Source organism: Peromyscus leucopus, chromosome 3 (genome assembly GCF_004664715.2).
Source record: "Peromyscus leucopus breed LL Stock chromosome 3, UCI_PerLeu_2.1, whole genome shotgun sequence".
In the NCBI taxonomy this organism is placed as follows: domain Eukaryota; kingdom Metazoa; phylum Chordata; class Mammalia; order Rodentia; family Cricetidae; genus Peromyscus; species Peromyscus leucopus.
In genome coordinates, this window is record NC_051065.1 from 126,609,684 (window position 1) to 126,626,832 (window position 17,149).

General features: G+C 43.6%; 1 protein-coding gene across 15 annotated transcripts in view; it reads right to left on the bottom strand.

The window, feature by feature from the left end:
- Ppfibp1 (PPFIA binding protein 1) overlaps positions 1-17,149 on the bottom strand; it is a 152,190-nt gene that overhangs the window by 24,759 nt on the left and 110,282 nt on the right. For 9 of the 15 annotated variants that reach the window (XM_028891653.2, XM_037203974.1, XM_028891648.2 and 6 more), the window contains 7 exons: positions 12,929-13,021; positions 12,525-12,617; positions 11,251-11,365; positions 9,802-9,834; positions 8,048-8,109; positions 6,227-6,302; positions 1,304-1,458 (listed from right to left, as the gene is read on the bottom strand). In XM_028891653.2, coding sequence (XP_028747486.1) covers positions 1,304-1,458; positions 6,227-6,302; positions 8,048-8,109; positions 9,802-9,834; positions 11,251-11,365; positions 12,525-12,617; positions 12,929-13,021 — 627 coding nt within the window. The remainder of the gene's footprint in view (positions 1-1,303; positions 1,459-6,226; positions 6,303-8,047; positions 8,110-9,801; positions 9,835-11,250; positions 11,366-12,524; positions 12,618-12,928; positions 13,022-17,149) is intronic. The other 6 variants (XM_037203976.1, XM_037203977.1, XM_037203978.1 and 3 more) reach the window with 3 other exon arrangements.

Below are 17,149 nucleotides of genomic sequence, written 5' to 3' on the forward strand. Positions count from 1 at the left end.
GAAAATATTTAGAGGGGGAAGGAAAGTGGACTTGGACAGAAGGATGATGACCTCAGAAGCTGGCCTCCAATGCAGAAGTGGCACCACCTGTCCAGCTGGGTTTGGAACTGTTATGGACCAGGGACAGTCGTGAGCCTTCATTTCGCCCTCCTTTTAAGCAGGAGTTACCCTGCTCCTGACTCACCACGCATGCTGGGTGTGTGGTGACAGATGCCTTGTTTTGTGAGGTCCCAACTCTGTAAGTTGTTTGGAATGACACTCTAGGAACTCCCTGAAGGACCTCCTCACACATCCACCTGACAGGATGACAACTCCTGAGAAGGACATGTGGAGAAGGGAAGGCCTCGTTTTATATGGGAGAAGAAGTAAACTGGTTTACCCAGGAGGGGAAACGGTGACTGTTTTCCAAAGTGGTTACACCACATCTCAGTCCATGTGCTGACACTGGGATGTCACGTGGCCCTAAAAGGTAAAGCCTACGTTCACTATGAATCTGGTTGAGCTGTGGCTGCAGCAAAGAAGCTCATGACATTTGAGTTACAGGTGATACAACCCACCCAGTCTTCTCGGGATGCTCTCACCAGACTGTGAGGCAGCCAGGCAGAGGTCCCAGCCAATACGCTGCCTCCACAATAAGACATTGCAATGAGAAGCCTTCCTGCTACTGCTGGAGCTGAGCAGATAGACTCTGCCCACTCTGCAGACTCCTCAGAAGAAGACAAGCCAGCCACAGTTTGGTGCTGGTGTGTAGTAGGTAATGAACAGTTGTTCTGCCACCTTGATGAATGTAGATGGATTAAAGACTTCACTGTCCTCTAATTGCTTTCTCCAAGTCACAACAGAACGAGACTTGTTTATATACTCTACTTTCCTCACCTGACTTACTCTGTACTTGGTCTTTAAAAAGACAGACTGTAATCTTGTACCTTACGCTATCTATCTCATAGATGCTCAGAGTTTTGTTTTTGAGACTCGGGTCCTTCTCAGCTGCTCTCGAATTTCCATCCAAAGGATGCTCTGCCTCAGCCTCTCACATAGCTGAAACTACAGGTACATGCCAAAGTACTTGTCTTGTTTTTATTGAGTTTTACAAGAAATTTTACTTTGCCCAGAGTATTTATTAAAAAGAGGGGGAAGCACACATTTAAAATGGGAACGAGATTGGCAGTGCACAAAACGGTCAGAATAGACCAACGGATGATGGAACCGGGAAAAGAACCCACATCTCATGGCACCAGCAACTACACAACAGGAAAGACGCAGCCCCTCCAACACAAATGAACTGTCAGAATATGGAAGGTACCTCTTCTGGAGCACTCGTGTTGAACGGGTCCCTGCTGGGAGACCCCATTCCTGGTGTAGAAGAAGTACTTCTCTCCAGGTCACTAAAGCCCTGTGCATCCAACAAGGTGGAGATGGAGCTGGAGTGGAACAGGCCCTCATACTCACCATCCTGGCCTGGAAAAGACAAAGCAGTAAGTACCCACCAATGGTGTTAACAGAAGGAGTCAGGTTTGATACAGTATTGACAGAAAAGATGTTTAAAAAAACAAACAAACCTAAATTTATTCCAAGAACACACTGAAACTTTGTTTTAAAATTTCCAGGCTTTATAAATAATAGTTTAGCCTGCTTTGGTGACTCATACCCTTAATCCTGGCACTCAGCAGGTGGGAGCAGAAGAATCGGAAATTCAAGATCATCCTTGGATACATAACAAGGTCAAGGCCAGCCTGGGCTACATGAGACCCTATCTGAAAAAAGTTTGTGTGTGTGTATGTATGTATGCATGTATGTATGTATGTATATAGGTAGGTAGTCTGTACCTACCGACCTACTTACCTATCTACTCTATTTACCTACCCATCCATCTACCTACATTCCTATCTATTCTAGCATGAACATCTAATTCTGGACAACAACAGAGTCACCATTTAAACACATTATTTCTCATCACTGCTGTGCTTTGGAAAATACACAAAAAGAAAAAGGATAAAAGAAAAAGAAAAATGAAAGCTGATCCTTCAAAAAGATCCTTTTATGCCATTTTAAAGTAGGAAGAGCCTAACAGAAAAAAGAAACCACATATCCATCAAAGCACTAAGTTTGAAATATTTTTAACATCAGTCAAGATGTAAAGGATTAACTGTAGAACACAATGGTAGACAGTCATTTTCTTAAAAATAGAGTGATATTAAAAACTCTAATCTTGAATGCCAAATGGCAAACTGTATACTTATCTAAAGATCTTAACAAGGCTGTAACTTCTCTTTTCTTCTCCTTCTCCTTCTTCTTCTTTTTAAAGAGACTGTTTTGCTATCTCATAGCCCAGGCTGACATCAAATTCAAGGTCATCTTGACTCAGCCTCTCAAGTGCTTAGATTACAGGCATGCCCAACTACACTATAATCTTTTTTAAGATTTATTTTATTTTTATTTATGAGTATTGTGTGTATGCCCTGTGTGTACATATGTCCACAGAGGCCAGAAGAGGGTGTTGGATACTTTGGAACTGGAGTTACAGGTGATTATGGGCTGCCAGAGTGGGTGCTAAGAGCCAAAGTGCAGTCCTCTGCAAATGCTCTTAACCACTGAGCAATCTCTCCAGCCCAACCATAGCTTTTAAATTGAGTTTGACTATAATTGTACCCTCATTTTACTAGATTTTAAATGTTGTTAGCGTTTTGTCAAGAGTAACTAAATAACGATGTCTTAGGGAGAAAACACTTTTTATGTAACTCTCACCATAGCAGGGCATGAATTTTATGACTTGTGAAAACTTGTCCTGATTTCTAACTACTACATGGGGCTGGAAAGGTTCAGCCAGTCAAGTGAATGCCATGTAAGCATGAGGACCCAAGTTCAGATCTCCAGTGCCCACATAAAAGTTAGGCATGGAGTGGAGAGGTGGCCTGGAGGTCAAGAACACATACTAATCATGAAGAAGACCTGGATTTGGTTTCCAGCCCCTAAGCTAGGCAGCTTACAACTGCCTGTAACCCCAGCTCCAGGAATCTGATGCCTTCTTCTGGCCTCCTCAGGCACTGGCACACATGTGGCATATACCCATCCACCCACCCCACATACACAAAATAAAAATAAATCTTTAAAAACCAGGCCTGGTGGTCTATAGCCTTAGAGGTAGGAAGGTAAACAGGCAATCCTTGGAGCTCACTGACCAGCCAATCTAGCCAGTCCGTGAACTCCAGTGTCACGAAGAAACCCTGTCTCAGGGAGGGGCTAGTATATGGTTCAGTGGGAAATGGAACTTGCTGCTAAGCCAGAGGACCTGAGTTCTGGACCTAGAATCCTCGTGGTAGAAGGAGAAAACATGCTCTCACAAGTTATCCTTGGTTTTCCTCACAGAAAGTGGACAGCTTTATTAGTTCTTATGAAAAAAAAATGATGATATCCACTTCTATTTATTTGTTTGTTTATTTTGAAGGTCCTGGTCCAAAGCAGTTTTTTCTTTTGATTCATGAATTCATCAGAATTAAAATTTCTGAGAGTTTAGCTTAGTGGTAGAACACTTACCTAGCATGTATGAGGCAGATTCCAAGCACTAATAAATTAATTAATTTTAAAAATAAAATTTCAAATTCTTGAGTATTTCACAACTATCTCTTATGCTGGCTAGTTTTACTGTCAATTTGACACTGGCTAGAATAGTATGAGAGGAGAACATATCAACTGAGGAAATGCCCCACCAGATTAGGCTGTGGACAAGCCTGTGCAGCATTTTCTGACTAGCGATTAATTGGGGAGGGCCCAGCCCATTGTGAGTGATGCCACCCTGGGCTGGTGGTCCTGAGGGTGTATAAGCAGGCAGCTGAGCAAGTCATGAGGAGCAAGCCAGTGAGCAGCACTCCTCCATGGCCTCTGCTTCAGCTCCTGCCTCCAGGTTCCTGTTCTGTCTGAGTTCCTGCTCTGACTTCTCTTTGTAGTGGACTGTTGTAGATGTAACCAATCGTCTTTTTAAAATAAGAAACACAGAGCCAATGTAAAAGAGAAAGCCGAGAGCTCAGAGCTCAGAGATAAAATCTTACCTCCTGCAGTGCTCCTAACTTCCCCGAGAGAGCTACTTCCTGTTTGTCTGTGTTTAAATAGTCTTTCTGTTCTGCCTTCTCATTGGTTGTAAACCCAACCACATGACTGCCTCATCACTGCCTGTAAATACCGCCCTCCAGGTCTTAAAGGCGTATGTCTCCAATACTAGCTGTATCCCTGAACACACAGAAATCTACTGTAGCATGAATCTTAAAAGTTCTTATTAATAAAATCAAACCTGAGGCAAGTTATTGGGGTCCATGCTGGTAGATCAGAGAGACAGGACAAGCCACAGCTATCTCACCTCGCCGGATCCTCAGCTGGTCTTGTCTCCTCAGACTGGAGGCCTCTGAGTCCTCATCCGGAATGGGTCTCAGCTGAATTACTGCTCAAAAGCCTGAATGCTTAACCAGCCACATGCTTAACCAGCCAAATACTTAACCAGCCAAATGCCGCTAGTTTCTGGTCCTCACGCCTTATATATCTTCCTGTTTTCTACCACCACTCCCTGGGATTAAAGGCTGGCTTTCTGGGATTAAAGGCGTGTCACCATGCTTGGCTATTTCCAATGTGGCCTTGAACTCACAGAGATCCAGAGGGATTTCTATCTCTGGAATGCTAGGATTAAAGGTGTGAGTGCCACCATTTTCTAGCCTTTGTATCTAGTGGCTGTCTGTTCTCTGACCCCAGATAAATTTATTAGAATACACAATACCACCACAATCTACCTAGCTCTTCTAACCACCACACTCTTACTATGGCTCTAATAGCTCTGACCCCACGGCAACTTTATTTATTAACATAAAATTAAAATTACATTTCAGTACAAATAAAATATCACCATAGACTGTGACTTGGAAGTGTAAGCTGAAAGAAGGGCTCTCCTTTCCAAGCTGCTTTTGGTCATGGTATTCTGGCACAGCTAAAGAAACCCTAACTAAAATATCTCTCCAGAGACATGTTTTCAGTGCTTACCGTCTTTTTTTTTTTTTTAAAGATTTATTTATTATGTATACAGAAGAGGGTGTCAAATCTCATTACAGATGGTTGTGAGCCACCATGTGGGTGCTGGGAATTGAACTCAGGACCCCTGGAAGAGCAGTCGGTGCTCTTAACCTCTGAGCCATCTCTCCAGCCCCGGTGCTTATCATCTTTAGGGTGACAACTACCTACATGTTCATTGTAAACAAGCGCTCCAACATTCTGTTTGTTTCAAATGACCCTCTGTCTTTCCACGTTTGAGAAGGGCCCTCTGCAGGTAAGGCAACAGAATTTCATGTTCAAAGAGGAACTCACATTTCTTGACCTCGATTAATGGCACCATCACTTACCTGTGACTTTAGCCACAAACGTCTACCTTTGTTGATTTATTTTCCTTTGCTTCTTGCCTATCATCTAATTCAGCATATCATAACCTTAATATATCTGGTCAATTCAGATCCACTGGTCTCTGTAGTTACAATAATTGTAAGAGTCTTTTGATTGACTTCCCCTGCTCCTGATACTAGTGTTCCTCATAACACTTTTCTAGCAAAGGTCACGCTGCAAACTTGTTATTCAGCCCCTTGACCCAGGCTGGGGGTGTAGCTTAGTGGTAGAACATTTGTCTGGTATGTGCAAGGACCTAGGTCCAAGCCCTCAGACCACTAAAAAAAACAACCCTCACTGGATTCTCTGCACTAAGAGGCAGAGGCAGGCAGATCTCTGTGAGTTCGAGACCAGCCTGGTCTACAAAGTGAGTTCCAGGAAAGACACAAAACTACTCAAAAAAAAAAAAAAAAAAAAAGAGCAGATGCCCAACCCAGCCCTACTGAGATTCCTCTCACGTTATCATGCCACACCCTCCCCACCATGCAGAACTTTCCAGACATACTGGTCTTTCTTCTCAAACACCCAAGGCTCTTTTCACATACTGTAGTTTTTGCTCTAGAATGCTTTGACGGAGACACTCTTGCTGACACATGGATCTACAACATACTCACCAGCCTGAGTGCTTTCCCAAAAGGACAGTTGCTTAGCACCACTGTCAATAAACAGATTAGCCTCCCAATCTGGGATAATGCATATGAACTACGTAAGAATTATTTTGTTAATTAATTGAGTCTGAATATGTAAGTTCATGGCTGGTTAAGTTCAAGTACAGTAGGAAGGTTTCCAGAGATATGTTCTACTTTATTACCTTGGGCCAGAACTGTGGGGTCCTGCATTTTCTTGTACCTGTTTAGGCACTGCCGGAGATCTTCTATTTTATGATCCTGTAAATAACATAAATCATCACCACTACTACAGTTTTCAAATGGTAAAGGTAAGTACTGTGCATTGTTTACATTATTTGAAAAATATTTCTTTTCTTTTCCTTTTTTTTTCTTTTCCTTTTTTTTTTTTTTTTTTTTTTTTTTTGGTTTTTTGAGACAGAGTTTCTCTGTGTTGCTTTGTGCCTTTCCTGGAACTCACTCTGTAGCCCAGGTTGGCCTTGAACTCACAGAGATCCGCCTGTCTCTGCCTCCCGAGTGCTGGGATTAAAAGCATGCGCCACCACCGCCAAGCTTGAAAAATATTTCTAAACTTCAGTAAAAGTGGCAATATCTGTATTTTTCCTATGTGTATCAGAGACATAGAGAATCTGATCTTACAGATTCTTTAACTTGCCATCTTTAAAAATAAAACGGATATAGCAGCATTTAACAACAATAACAAAAAAAAAAAAAAATCAAGGGCCAGTGAGATAGTTCAGTGGGTGGGGAGACCCAACATTCAGCCTGATGACTTGTATTTGATCCCAGTGGATAAAATTCCAGAGTTCAGATCCCCAGCAACCACATAAAAGACAGATATGGCAACTGTAACCTCAGCACTTTGGGGAGTGGGGAAGAAGGATAGAATAGGATTCCCAGAGCCTGCTGGTCAGCCAGTCAGCAAGCTCCTGGGTCACTGACTCTGTCTCTAAAAAATAAGATGGGGAGAGAATAAGAAGACACTCAAAGTCAACCTGACCTTGACTTTTGGTTTTCATATTCGTGCACGTGCTGTGTGTGTGTGTGTGTGCGCGCGCGCGCGCGCGCGCAGGCAGACACGCAGACACACACACACACACATACACACACACACAGAATGAAGATGAGAGAAAATAGAAAAGATGCAAGCATTGGAGAAAGTCGTGATAAGAAAGAAAAACTGTCTCTTGGGCATTTTGTAGTTGTGTACTCCTTGGAATTAGTCTTTTCTGGGAAATGTCCCTTTGTTCTATTCACCAAGGAACACAGTAGAGAGTGGTCCTGGTGTCATAAGCTGAATGCAATGGTCGTTAGGCAACCAAGATCTGTGAGGTCAGGTCGGTGTTGAAGAAGGCACTGAAAGCCAAATGTGGGTGAGGAAAACAGACTACAGCCAAGAGCCAAGTGCAAAGGCAGGGACCAGGGATGACCCACGGGCCTGGCCCATGTCTGTTCTGTTATTTCACCTCTCAGGAAAGCCGAGACAATCCCAGGTGTGACAGAGGTCAGGAATGTGATGAAAGTAACTCCAATTTCATGGCAATGCTAATGTCTTCTTTCTCCTTGGCTGTGGGCACCTCTGTGAAGTTGGAACGCCACCCTGCAGAGGTCAAGTCAGCCCGGAATTTCCAGACACATTATGGAATGTACTTTCTCCTCTGGTCTGCATATAAAGAACTCTGATGCTCTCAATATTTTCTAAATTCAAGCGGGGGAAGGGAGCCTCAGGATTTCCTTGGAACCGGGCTGCTGGTCTCTCTCTACTCTGTACAGACAGACACAGTCACAAGTGACATCACTGAAACAGTACACACTGGGGCAGGGAGAGACAAGGACGGCCCCTTGATGTCAGTGGGATGTTGTGTAAGTCCCAGTGAGGCTGAAGTGGCTAAGCAATTGTATGCAACAGTGAAAATGGTGCCGCAGATCATAAACAGTGACATCTTAGTCTCACTTGGTACCCGCAGATCATAAACACACAGTGACATCTTAGTCTCACTTGGTACCTTTTCTTCATTTGCTGCCATCAGGGACTCCACAGCCTTTTTCATTTTCTGTACTTCAATGTCTGAAAATGATGAACATCATTAGGAGGTACTTCAGCTAACCTGTGAGAGAAACCACGTGCTCTTCTGTCCGAAAAGGTTCAAGGTAAACATGGCAATGACTCTCTTTTAGGGACACTAAAAGGTGAGCGTGTTCTACCTCACCCACGCAGCTGTCACCCCAGAAAGACAGTGATGTGGGTAGAGGAGAACAGGACACCCTCTCTCAGAGGAAGAACAAGCTCTCCCTTTAGACACTGAGGATGAAATGTGGGCGCAGCAGCAACGGCAGCACCACGTCTTCTGAAATGGAAGCCATGGGCAGTGAGTGAGAGCAATGGACGGTATTCACAGTGACCAAAGCAGAGGGATGGTGCTCAGTCATAACCAAGCTGGAGATGGTAAGAGCCTGAGCGGTGTGGTGTTTACGTGAATAGTCATGACCAGAAGCCAGCTGCACTTCCACAGAAGGAAGAATAACTTGCTTCATCCATAAGCCTCATTTCTAACACTGCTCTAAAACAGAAATCAAGACACAACAGCCATGGGGTGCAGAATGCGACTTTCCTTAGAATCTGGTAACCAAATACAAGTGTTACTTGAAAAGTGAGAATTTCAAAGCCGGCAAAGCCCTGGCTGTGACTCCACAGATGCACATGGTATCTTGCCCTCTGCTCCCTGTCACCCACACCAGAGCACACTTGCTGAGCTCACTTCTCTGTGTGCCCTCTTGCACTATGGGGAGTGAACAGGCTGCGGGAAAACCTGTGAAATGATCTTTTCCTCCTTACTTAGTGGTCTGTCTGTGAAGCCTCTGTGTGTACACCATGGAGGGCTTAGTGATGAGTCTCTGTGTGTGTGCACCGTGGAGAAATGGAGGGCTTAGTGATGAGCCTCTGTGTGCACCGTGGAGAAATGGAGGGCTTAGTGATGAGTCTGTGTGTGTGTGCACCGTGGAGAAATAGAGGGCTTAGTGATGAGCCTGTGTGTGTGTGTGCACCGTGGAGAAATGGAGGGCTTAGTGATGAGTCTGTGTGTGTGTGCACCATGGAGAAATAGAGGGCTTAGTGATGAGTCTGTGTGTGTGTGCACCATGGAGAAATAGAGGGCTTAGAGATGAGTCTGTGTGTGTGTGCACCATGGAGAAATGGAGGGCTTAGTGATGAGTCTGTGTGTGTGTGCACCATGGAGAAATAGAGGGCTTAGAGATGAGTCTGTGTGTGTGTGCACCGTGGAGAAATAGAGGGCTTAGAGATGAGTCTGTGTGTGTGTGCACCGTGGAGAAATGGAGGGCTTAGTGATGAGTCTGTGTGTGTGTGCACCGTGGAGAAATAGAGGGCTTAGTGATGAGCCTGTGTGTGTGTGTGCACCGTGGAGAAATGGAGGGCTTAGTGATGAGTCTGTGTGTGTGTGCACCGTGGAGAAATAGAGGGCTTAGTGATGAGTCTCTGTGTGCACCGTGGAGAAATGGAGGGCTTAGAGATGAGTCTGTGTGTGTGTGCACCGTGGAGAAATGGAGGGCTTAGTGATGAGTCTCTGTGTGCACCGTGGAGAAATGGAGGGCTTAGAGATGAGCCTCTGTGTGCACTGTGAAGCAATGGAGGGCTTAGAGATGCAGCAGCGGCACACGCTGACGGACAGGAATGTTTAGACATGCAAAGAACCAAGTGGTGAGGCTGGCGAATGAGAAGCTGATGGAAACACGAAAACCTTACTTTTCTCCTTGAGCTTCTTTTTAACATTCTCATCTGCACAGGAAAACCCATCGGATTGGAAGTTAGCATACATTACAACAAAAAACGCTATCTTCAAAGTCCCAGTGTTTGGTTTCCTTTTCTAAGTGCTAGAACTCTAATCTCGAGAACAACCCCGACTGTGAAGCGCTACCACATGACTTTGGGACGGCAGCGCGGTCAGTGCAGTGCTGAGCCTGGGGAGGAACCACTGTGCACTCAGCTGATGGTGACATCTGAACTTAAGCTCTCTGAACCTCGCTGTTTCTGGGGAAGTTAGGCCCACAGGGCCAACCAACCATGATGTGGATTGGCCAGTGTCACTCTGACAGGGTTTTCCGAGTGTCAGTTCGGCACCTGCTCCTCCTGACTACACGCCACATCCAACGGAGCACTCAAGTCCAACATCACTGAAAAGGTCTGTCCCCCGTTCAAGAAGACAAGTCCCCTGATGACATAGTCAGTATCAGGATCAGACTGCACGAGGGTTCTACACCCTGTGTTTAGACCCTGAACTAAGCTGGTCCTGCAGTGACAATGAGCAGTTCAGACTGGTTCCAATCCCCAATTTGATGTGGGCAGCATTCCCCAAATACATCTCTAGCCACTACTCACTTAGTGTCCATTCTATTCTTAAATTCTTTTTGTTGTTGTTTTGTTTTTTTGAGACAAGGTTTCTCTGTGTAGATTTGGAGCCTGTCCTGGATCTCACTCTGTAGCCCAGGCTGGCCTCGAACTCACAGAGCTCTACCTGGCTCTGCCTCCCGAGTGCTGGAATTAAAGGCATACACCACCACTGCCCAACCAATTCTTAAACTCTTTAAAATGGGACTGCCATTGTGGTTCAGTGGCACAGCACATGATTAGCAAATTCAATCCTAAAATTATGGCCAATTTCTGAATGTCCTATAACATTATTTTACTTATGTCAAAACACAGGAAGGTACACCCACTTCTCTACAGCTTGACAAATTGAGTTTTCTGATGGATAAGGAAATGGGTATAAAATGCTACTTGTTTCCATATAAGACATGCATGACAAAGCTCCACAAACTGGAATCTGGCTGTCCAAATGAATTAGAAACTGCTCCAGTGTGCAGCATCGTGGTTGCCATTGGACATATTTATGCAAACATGCATACATATATCACAAAGGAAGGTAAAATCTGATATAGTATTCCAGATGTTATACATATTATATTTCAAGATTTTTGAAAAATTAATCAGGGTCACCAGGCTGGTTTCCAACCTATGATCCTTCTGCTTCAGCATCCACGAGCTGGGATGGCACCTATGTGCCACTCCATCAGACCCAAACCTAAGTTTCTAAAAGCACACGTCACTGGAGTTGTTTTCCTATTGTCCAATATCAGCTCCTCTCCTGTATTTCATAGGATTTGAACAGAGCAAGTGCTAGTCACTCAGTCTTACCTCGATCAAGAATTTCGACCCCTTCTCCTTTCGTCTTGCAAACCAGCCTCTCCTGCAGCCTTTTGACTTCACATTCCTTCTCTTCCAGTTGCTCTTTTAAAGATGCCAATTCATCCTACAAAATTACAAACCCATTTTAAAACAGAAGACTATGGCAGAAGAGCAATATTTACAGAGCATATTGGCCCTTTGAGTCAATATTTAGACTATGGGAATGAGACAAAAATCTGCAAAAACTTACACACAAACACAAATCAGACAGAGGCAATGGTAAGCACTACTAATATGAGTAATTTGTAATAATTACAGTGTAATTGTTTCAAGATTGTGAGTAAATGTAAGAGGAAAAGGAAGACTAACCAGGACAAGATATTCTCTAAAGTTCCAGCTACATTAAATCAAAATGTCTCACCAAGTTAGTCAAAGAAGATGGTCAAAATCAGATACTTGTCATAAAAGCAAAAATAAAATATAAAATCAAAAAGATTTGCTTGGCTTCCTCAGCATTTCGAGGTGACGCTCATGACTCAGTAGCCACAGGGAGACAATTCAGGGGTGGACTCGAGAACTCACCCTCATCACTGAATAAGACAGACTCCTGCAGCAGGGAGAAGGGGAGTCTAGAGAAAAAGGACTTACAGGCTTCCTTTGGAAATGGCAAACCTGCAAAAGCTGCTCAGGCCACTGATGCATTTGCTAACTTTTTAAATTTCAGTTTTGACTTAGAGAGCACTAGCTGTAGCAAATTTACATTTTGCAGCTATCTGTACATGCAATGATGGAAAATCCACCCAGGAGGCTAAGTGGGCCCTGTACTCCTGACTTGTGGTAAGGGTGGAGTCAAGTTCAGAAACCTTCAGTAGCCCTACAAGAGGTGCTGGCCCCTCTCCCTGCAGGGCTCCTAAGCGGTGGCTTCTCTTCCCTGCAATAATGATGAACTCATACACACTGACCTTCCAGAAAACCCTAAAAGAGGAGAGCAGGCTCCAGTTACTGACATGGAATTCTTCCACAGGTGAACTTAAAACAATCATTTTATTATGCTTAGGGGTCAGATGGTCTTAGACATAAGCTTATAAGCCAATACTTTTACATTTTACCTGTTCCTTATTTACACTAGAGACCTCTTTGTCCTATAAATCAGGGTGTATGTATTCTTAATAAACAGGTGACACACACGCACAATGAATGCACATGCTACTAAAACACCATCACAGCAAAACGACACAGGCCAGAAGGCAACAGCCACGAGGCTCCCACCAAGTCTACTGCACCTTCAGTGACTCCCACTTTTGCTCCATCCGTTGCTTTTCATACTGCATCTGACCCACCTTGATTTTCATGCTAGAAAGTTTGGCCATTAAAGACTGGCAGAGAGACAGAGGAGTGAGAGAAATCGAGGCAGAAAAGACAAGCTAAATAACCAAGAAAGCAGCATCACTTCACAGAGAAGGCTAGCTAACTCAGAAACAGGAGGCTGTATCCCGCCAAATTAATCAAGCCTTGGGTCTTATTGAGAACTCTACCATGTAAGTAAGCTCAGTGTCTCCAGCTTCAGGGAAACACAGTTTACTTGTAAGATATGTTTGTTATCATGTACTAGTTAGAAAACATTTTTTTATAATATTGCTCATAGAATGGCAGACCATGTTTAATTTTTTTTCAGAAAGAAACTTACTTTAGTTGACTTAAGTTTTTTCTCATACTGAAGTCTTTCATTGTCCATTTCACTGACTTTTAACCTCAAATCATTGATCTCTTGTATTAGCCCCTGTCAAAAAAAAATTAGAAAAGGGTACATAGCACAGTTATCAAAGGAGTAGCCACGAAGCCCTAAGCCAGCAACAGCTCCTCAGATACGAGTTGTGAGAACCAGTCCTAACAAAGGGAGATTCAGTGAAATGTATTCCTAACAGTCAAAGCACACTTCCACTAAAACACTAACTTAAGTTTCCAGGACCTCGGCCCCAAGTGCCCGGCTTATGAAAACAAATGCAGCCATGACTCTGACCAGGAAAATGCTGTTCTTGGAATCCTTGGACCAAGTGCCCATCATAACTCTAGAAGGTTGTGGGATCTTTAAGAGGCTGGGCCTGCAGGGTGAACCTTTACCCATTAGAGGCATGTCCCAGAGGGGATTGTGGGACCCTGGCGCCTTCCCCTCTTTTCTGTTTTCTGTCCTGAGGTAAGTAGTTTTTCTCTGCCATGCACTTCATGATAAAGCTGGCTCAAAGGCAATGGGGCCCACTGATGATGGACTAAAATCTCCAACTGCCTCCTTAGAAGCCATCTTGGCTATCTGTCTGTCCCAGCGGTGTGTCTTGTTTCCTTTCTGGTGCTCTGACCAAAAGCAGCTCCAGGGAAGGAAGGGTTTATTGGGCTTACACTTCCAGATCACAGTCCATCACTGGGGGAAGTCAGGGTGGGAAGCCAAGTCTGGGACCTGGAGGCAGGAACCAGATGACTGCTACCTGCTGGCTCCTTCATTGGTCACTCGCCTGGCTCATGCACACTTCGCTTTCTTATATAGCCCAGGAGATGGAGGCCCCCACAGTGGGCTGGGCCTGCCTACATCAATTAAGACAAGCACGACGATTTCTCAGACATGTCCACAGACCAACCGGACAGAGACAAATGACTCAACTGGGACTGTTGACTAGTGATTCTAGGCTGTGTCACGTTGACAGTTAGTGCTCCGAGAAACGTGACTAGCTCACAAGGGCAGTTTAACACCGACTCAAAGCCACTTACACCCATTCTATACTCAAACCATCTATGGCCCCCACCTCTGTGACACACACCTGAGATTTCCTCTGGTGCAGTCATTTACCTTGAGACCCTTTTCTGTGACACATTAGTAGTTAGTTGAAGATTTCTATAATTATTTGCCCAGTCTACAGACTCAAATTTAAACCAAGAATCTCAACCTGAAGGTAGATGAAGGCCTTTTATGTGCGTGTATGTGTTTTCATATATTCATATATCCAATACAATACAATAATGTAATTTTATATGTGCAAAATTTTAAAAATCCAAATGATTCATAACAATATAATATAATTCAGCACCATTTCTACTGTCACTTTAAAATATGCTTTTAAAATTGGCCCAAATGTTCTGAATTCAAATTTAAAGAGTAAGTCTCCCTCATTTGCTCATGCACAGAAATCAGGAGCAGTGCCCTTCCCTTGGTCTTTTAGACTTTGTTACTGTTAACAGGCATCTTTGAACTCCCAGCAGGCACTGCTGTAAACACTGCCACTTCCTTTAGTGGTGACTGCAAAGACGAAGAAACAACCACAGAACACTGAACTATATACTGGGGTCATTTCCTTTTTTTTTTCTAAGAAAAACTATCCAAGCTAGGCAGTGGAGGCACACGCCTAAAATTCTAGCACTCAGGAAGCAGAGGCCAGCCTGGTCTACAGAGCAAGTTCCAGGAGAGCCAGGACTACAGAAAAACCCCGTCTCAAAAATAAATAAATAAATAAATAAATAAATAAATAAATAAATAAATAAATAAATAAATAAAAGAAAAGAAAAGAAAAAGAAAAAGAAAAAAGAAAAACCATCCAATTGTTTTCAGTGGCAATACATTAAATATGAATCTAAAATTCCAACATGGGAGGAGTCAGATATGCCCATGACAAGTCTGGCTGGAAAATATGGCACTATATCCTTAAGGTTATATATGTATGTGTGTCTGTGTCTGTGTCTGTGTGAAGGTGGGGGTGGGGGTGGGGGTATGGTGTGTGTGTGTGTGTGTGTGTACATATACACATTATTCAATTAGCTTATCAGTTCAGGCTCCTTTCAGAGCTCTACATTTCCGCCATCTGTGCTCATACCAGAAGGGGGCGCTAAATGAGCCAACCATCTCCCACTAACAAGTTCCAGGGCAGGCAAGTCCTAAATCTTCAAGGTTCAACGACTTTAATGCACTATTTTTTTGGAAATGCATATAAGTGTTCCTTACTTCAACATTTTCTTAGAAACTAATATCCAAACTCTCTAAAATTCTCAAATAGTGTTAAGAGATTTGGGATTGCAGAAATAACTAGGTAAATGTTTTATTTTTTAAGGAAACATTAAGCGAGAACATGTACATATTCCATTCTATTTCAACCTTTGAAGACTATTTTTATATAAAATCATAATTATCAAATACTCTGTAATCTGCCCTGTGAGTATGTATACTCCATTTTATCAATAGTGTAGATTATTGCATAGAAAATGATCAGGGATGATTGTGTTTCTTAGAAGTGTGTTCATGGTGTCACTTGGATTCTGAATGAGAACACGTGAAAAGAATGGAAATGGGGAGAAACCAGGTACGACACAAAACACAATGTAGGTGCTGTTCTGAGACCCTACCAAAAAGGTCAAAAACACCTGCTGTGGTGATATATTGTGTACCTAATAAAATTTACCTGAAGATCAGAGAACAGAACAAGCCACTAGATCAAACATAGAGTCCAGGCAGTGGTGGCACACACCTTTAATCCTAGCAATCAGGAGGCGGCAGAGATCTGTCTGGATCTCTGTGAGTTCAAAGCCATCCTGGACTACATGAGATTGACTCAGTCTAGGAGAGAAACAGAGGCAGGCAGTGGTGGCGCACACCTTTAATCCCAGTACTGGGAAGCACACATGCCTTTAATCCCAGGAAGTAATGGCTGGGTGGAGAAAGGTATATAAGGCCTGAGGAGACAGGAACTAGAGGTCTTTCGGCAGAAGCATCCCTTTCGGCTGAGGCTTTTTAAGCTGAGGAGTCCCAGAGGAAAGAGGTAGCTTGTTCCTTTGTCTCTCTCTGATCTTTCAGCAATTACCCCAATATCTGGCTCTGGGTTTTTTGTTAAGACAGTTTAGGAACTAGTGTTACAACCTGCTGCAGTTTAGTTCCCCTGACTGCTTAACCTCACACTCAGACTAAACTAAGCACAATGCATAGGGTAAGACTTCACCTAACCTTTGCCTACACGGTGTAGACGGCCTCCTCAGCTCCCTCCTACCTTCCCTCCAGCCTCCTAGCTCTACCACGGAACAATCTATCTGCAGCCCAGCCACTACTTAAGTTCAGCAGTGACTGTGAAGTCAGAGGATGACAGGATGAGGTTAACAGATTCTTTTAGAAAGCACTGAAGTAAAGCCAGGCAGTGGTGGAGCATGCCTTTAATTCCAGCACTCGGGAGGCTGAGACAGGCAGATCTCTGAATTCAAGGCCAGCCCGGTCTACAGAGCGAGTTCCAGACAGCCAGGTCTACATAGAGAAACCTTGTCTTGAAAAAGAAAACAAAACAACAACAGCAAAAAGTATTAAAATAAGACTTTTAAGAGACTGGGTCATGATCCTGCTTTAAAATGCTCAGTCTTGATTAAGGTGGGATGTGCTCTTAAAAGTGGCTGACAAGGAATTTTAGGGTTAGAACATGAATCAAGATGGTTATTTCTTTTTGCCACAAAGGAAGTAAACAACCAAGGCTTTCCATTGTAATTACAGTTTGGATGGGGAACTTTATTTTGGAAATCACAGTGGCATAAGTTACATCAGCTCAAGCCTGGTGTCACATGGTATTGAAAACACTGGGTCAACATGCAAATATTTGGCATTTTTGAAGGGAGAGAAAAGTAAACAACCCTCCTCTCTCTCCTTCCTGGTACTCATTTTCTGACTCAGGATGCTGCCCCATACCCTTAACCAAGAAATAAAACAAAAGAGGCAGAGGGTGGTGATCCCTAAGAAGGGATTTCTGCAGCTAGATTCACTTTTCATTCCACTTCACTTCATCTGTGGTATCGGGGACTGAACACAGGGCCTTGCACATGCCCGAAAAGGATCTTGCCCTCGGCTACATCCTCAGCCCTATGCTTCATCCTAAATGAAGATCTGAAAGGGACA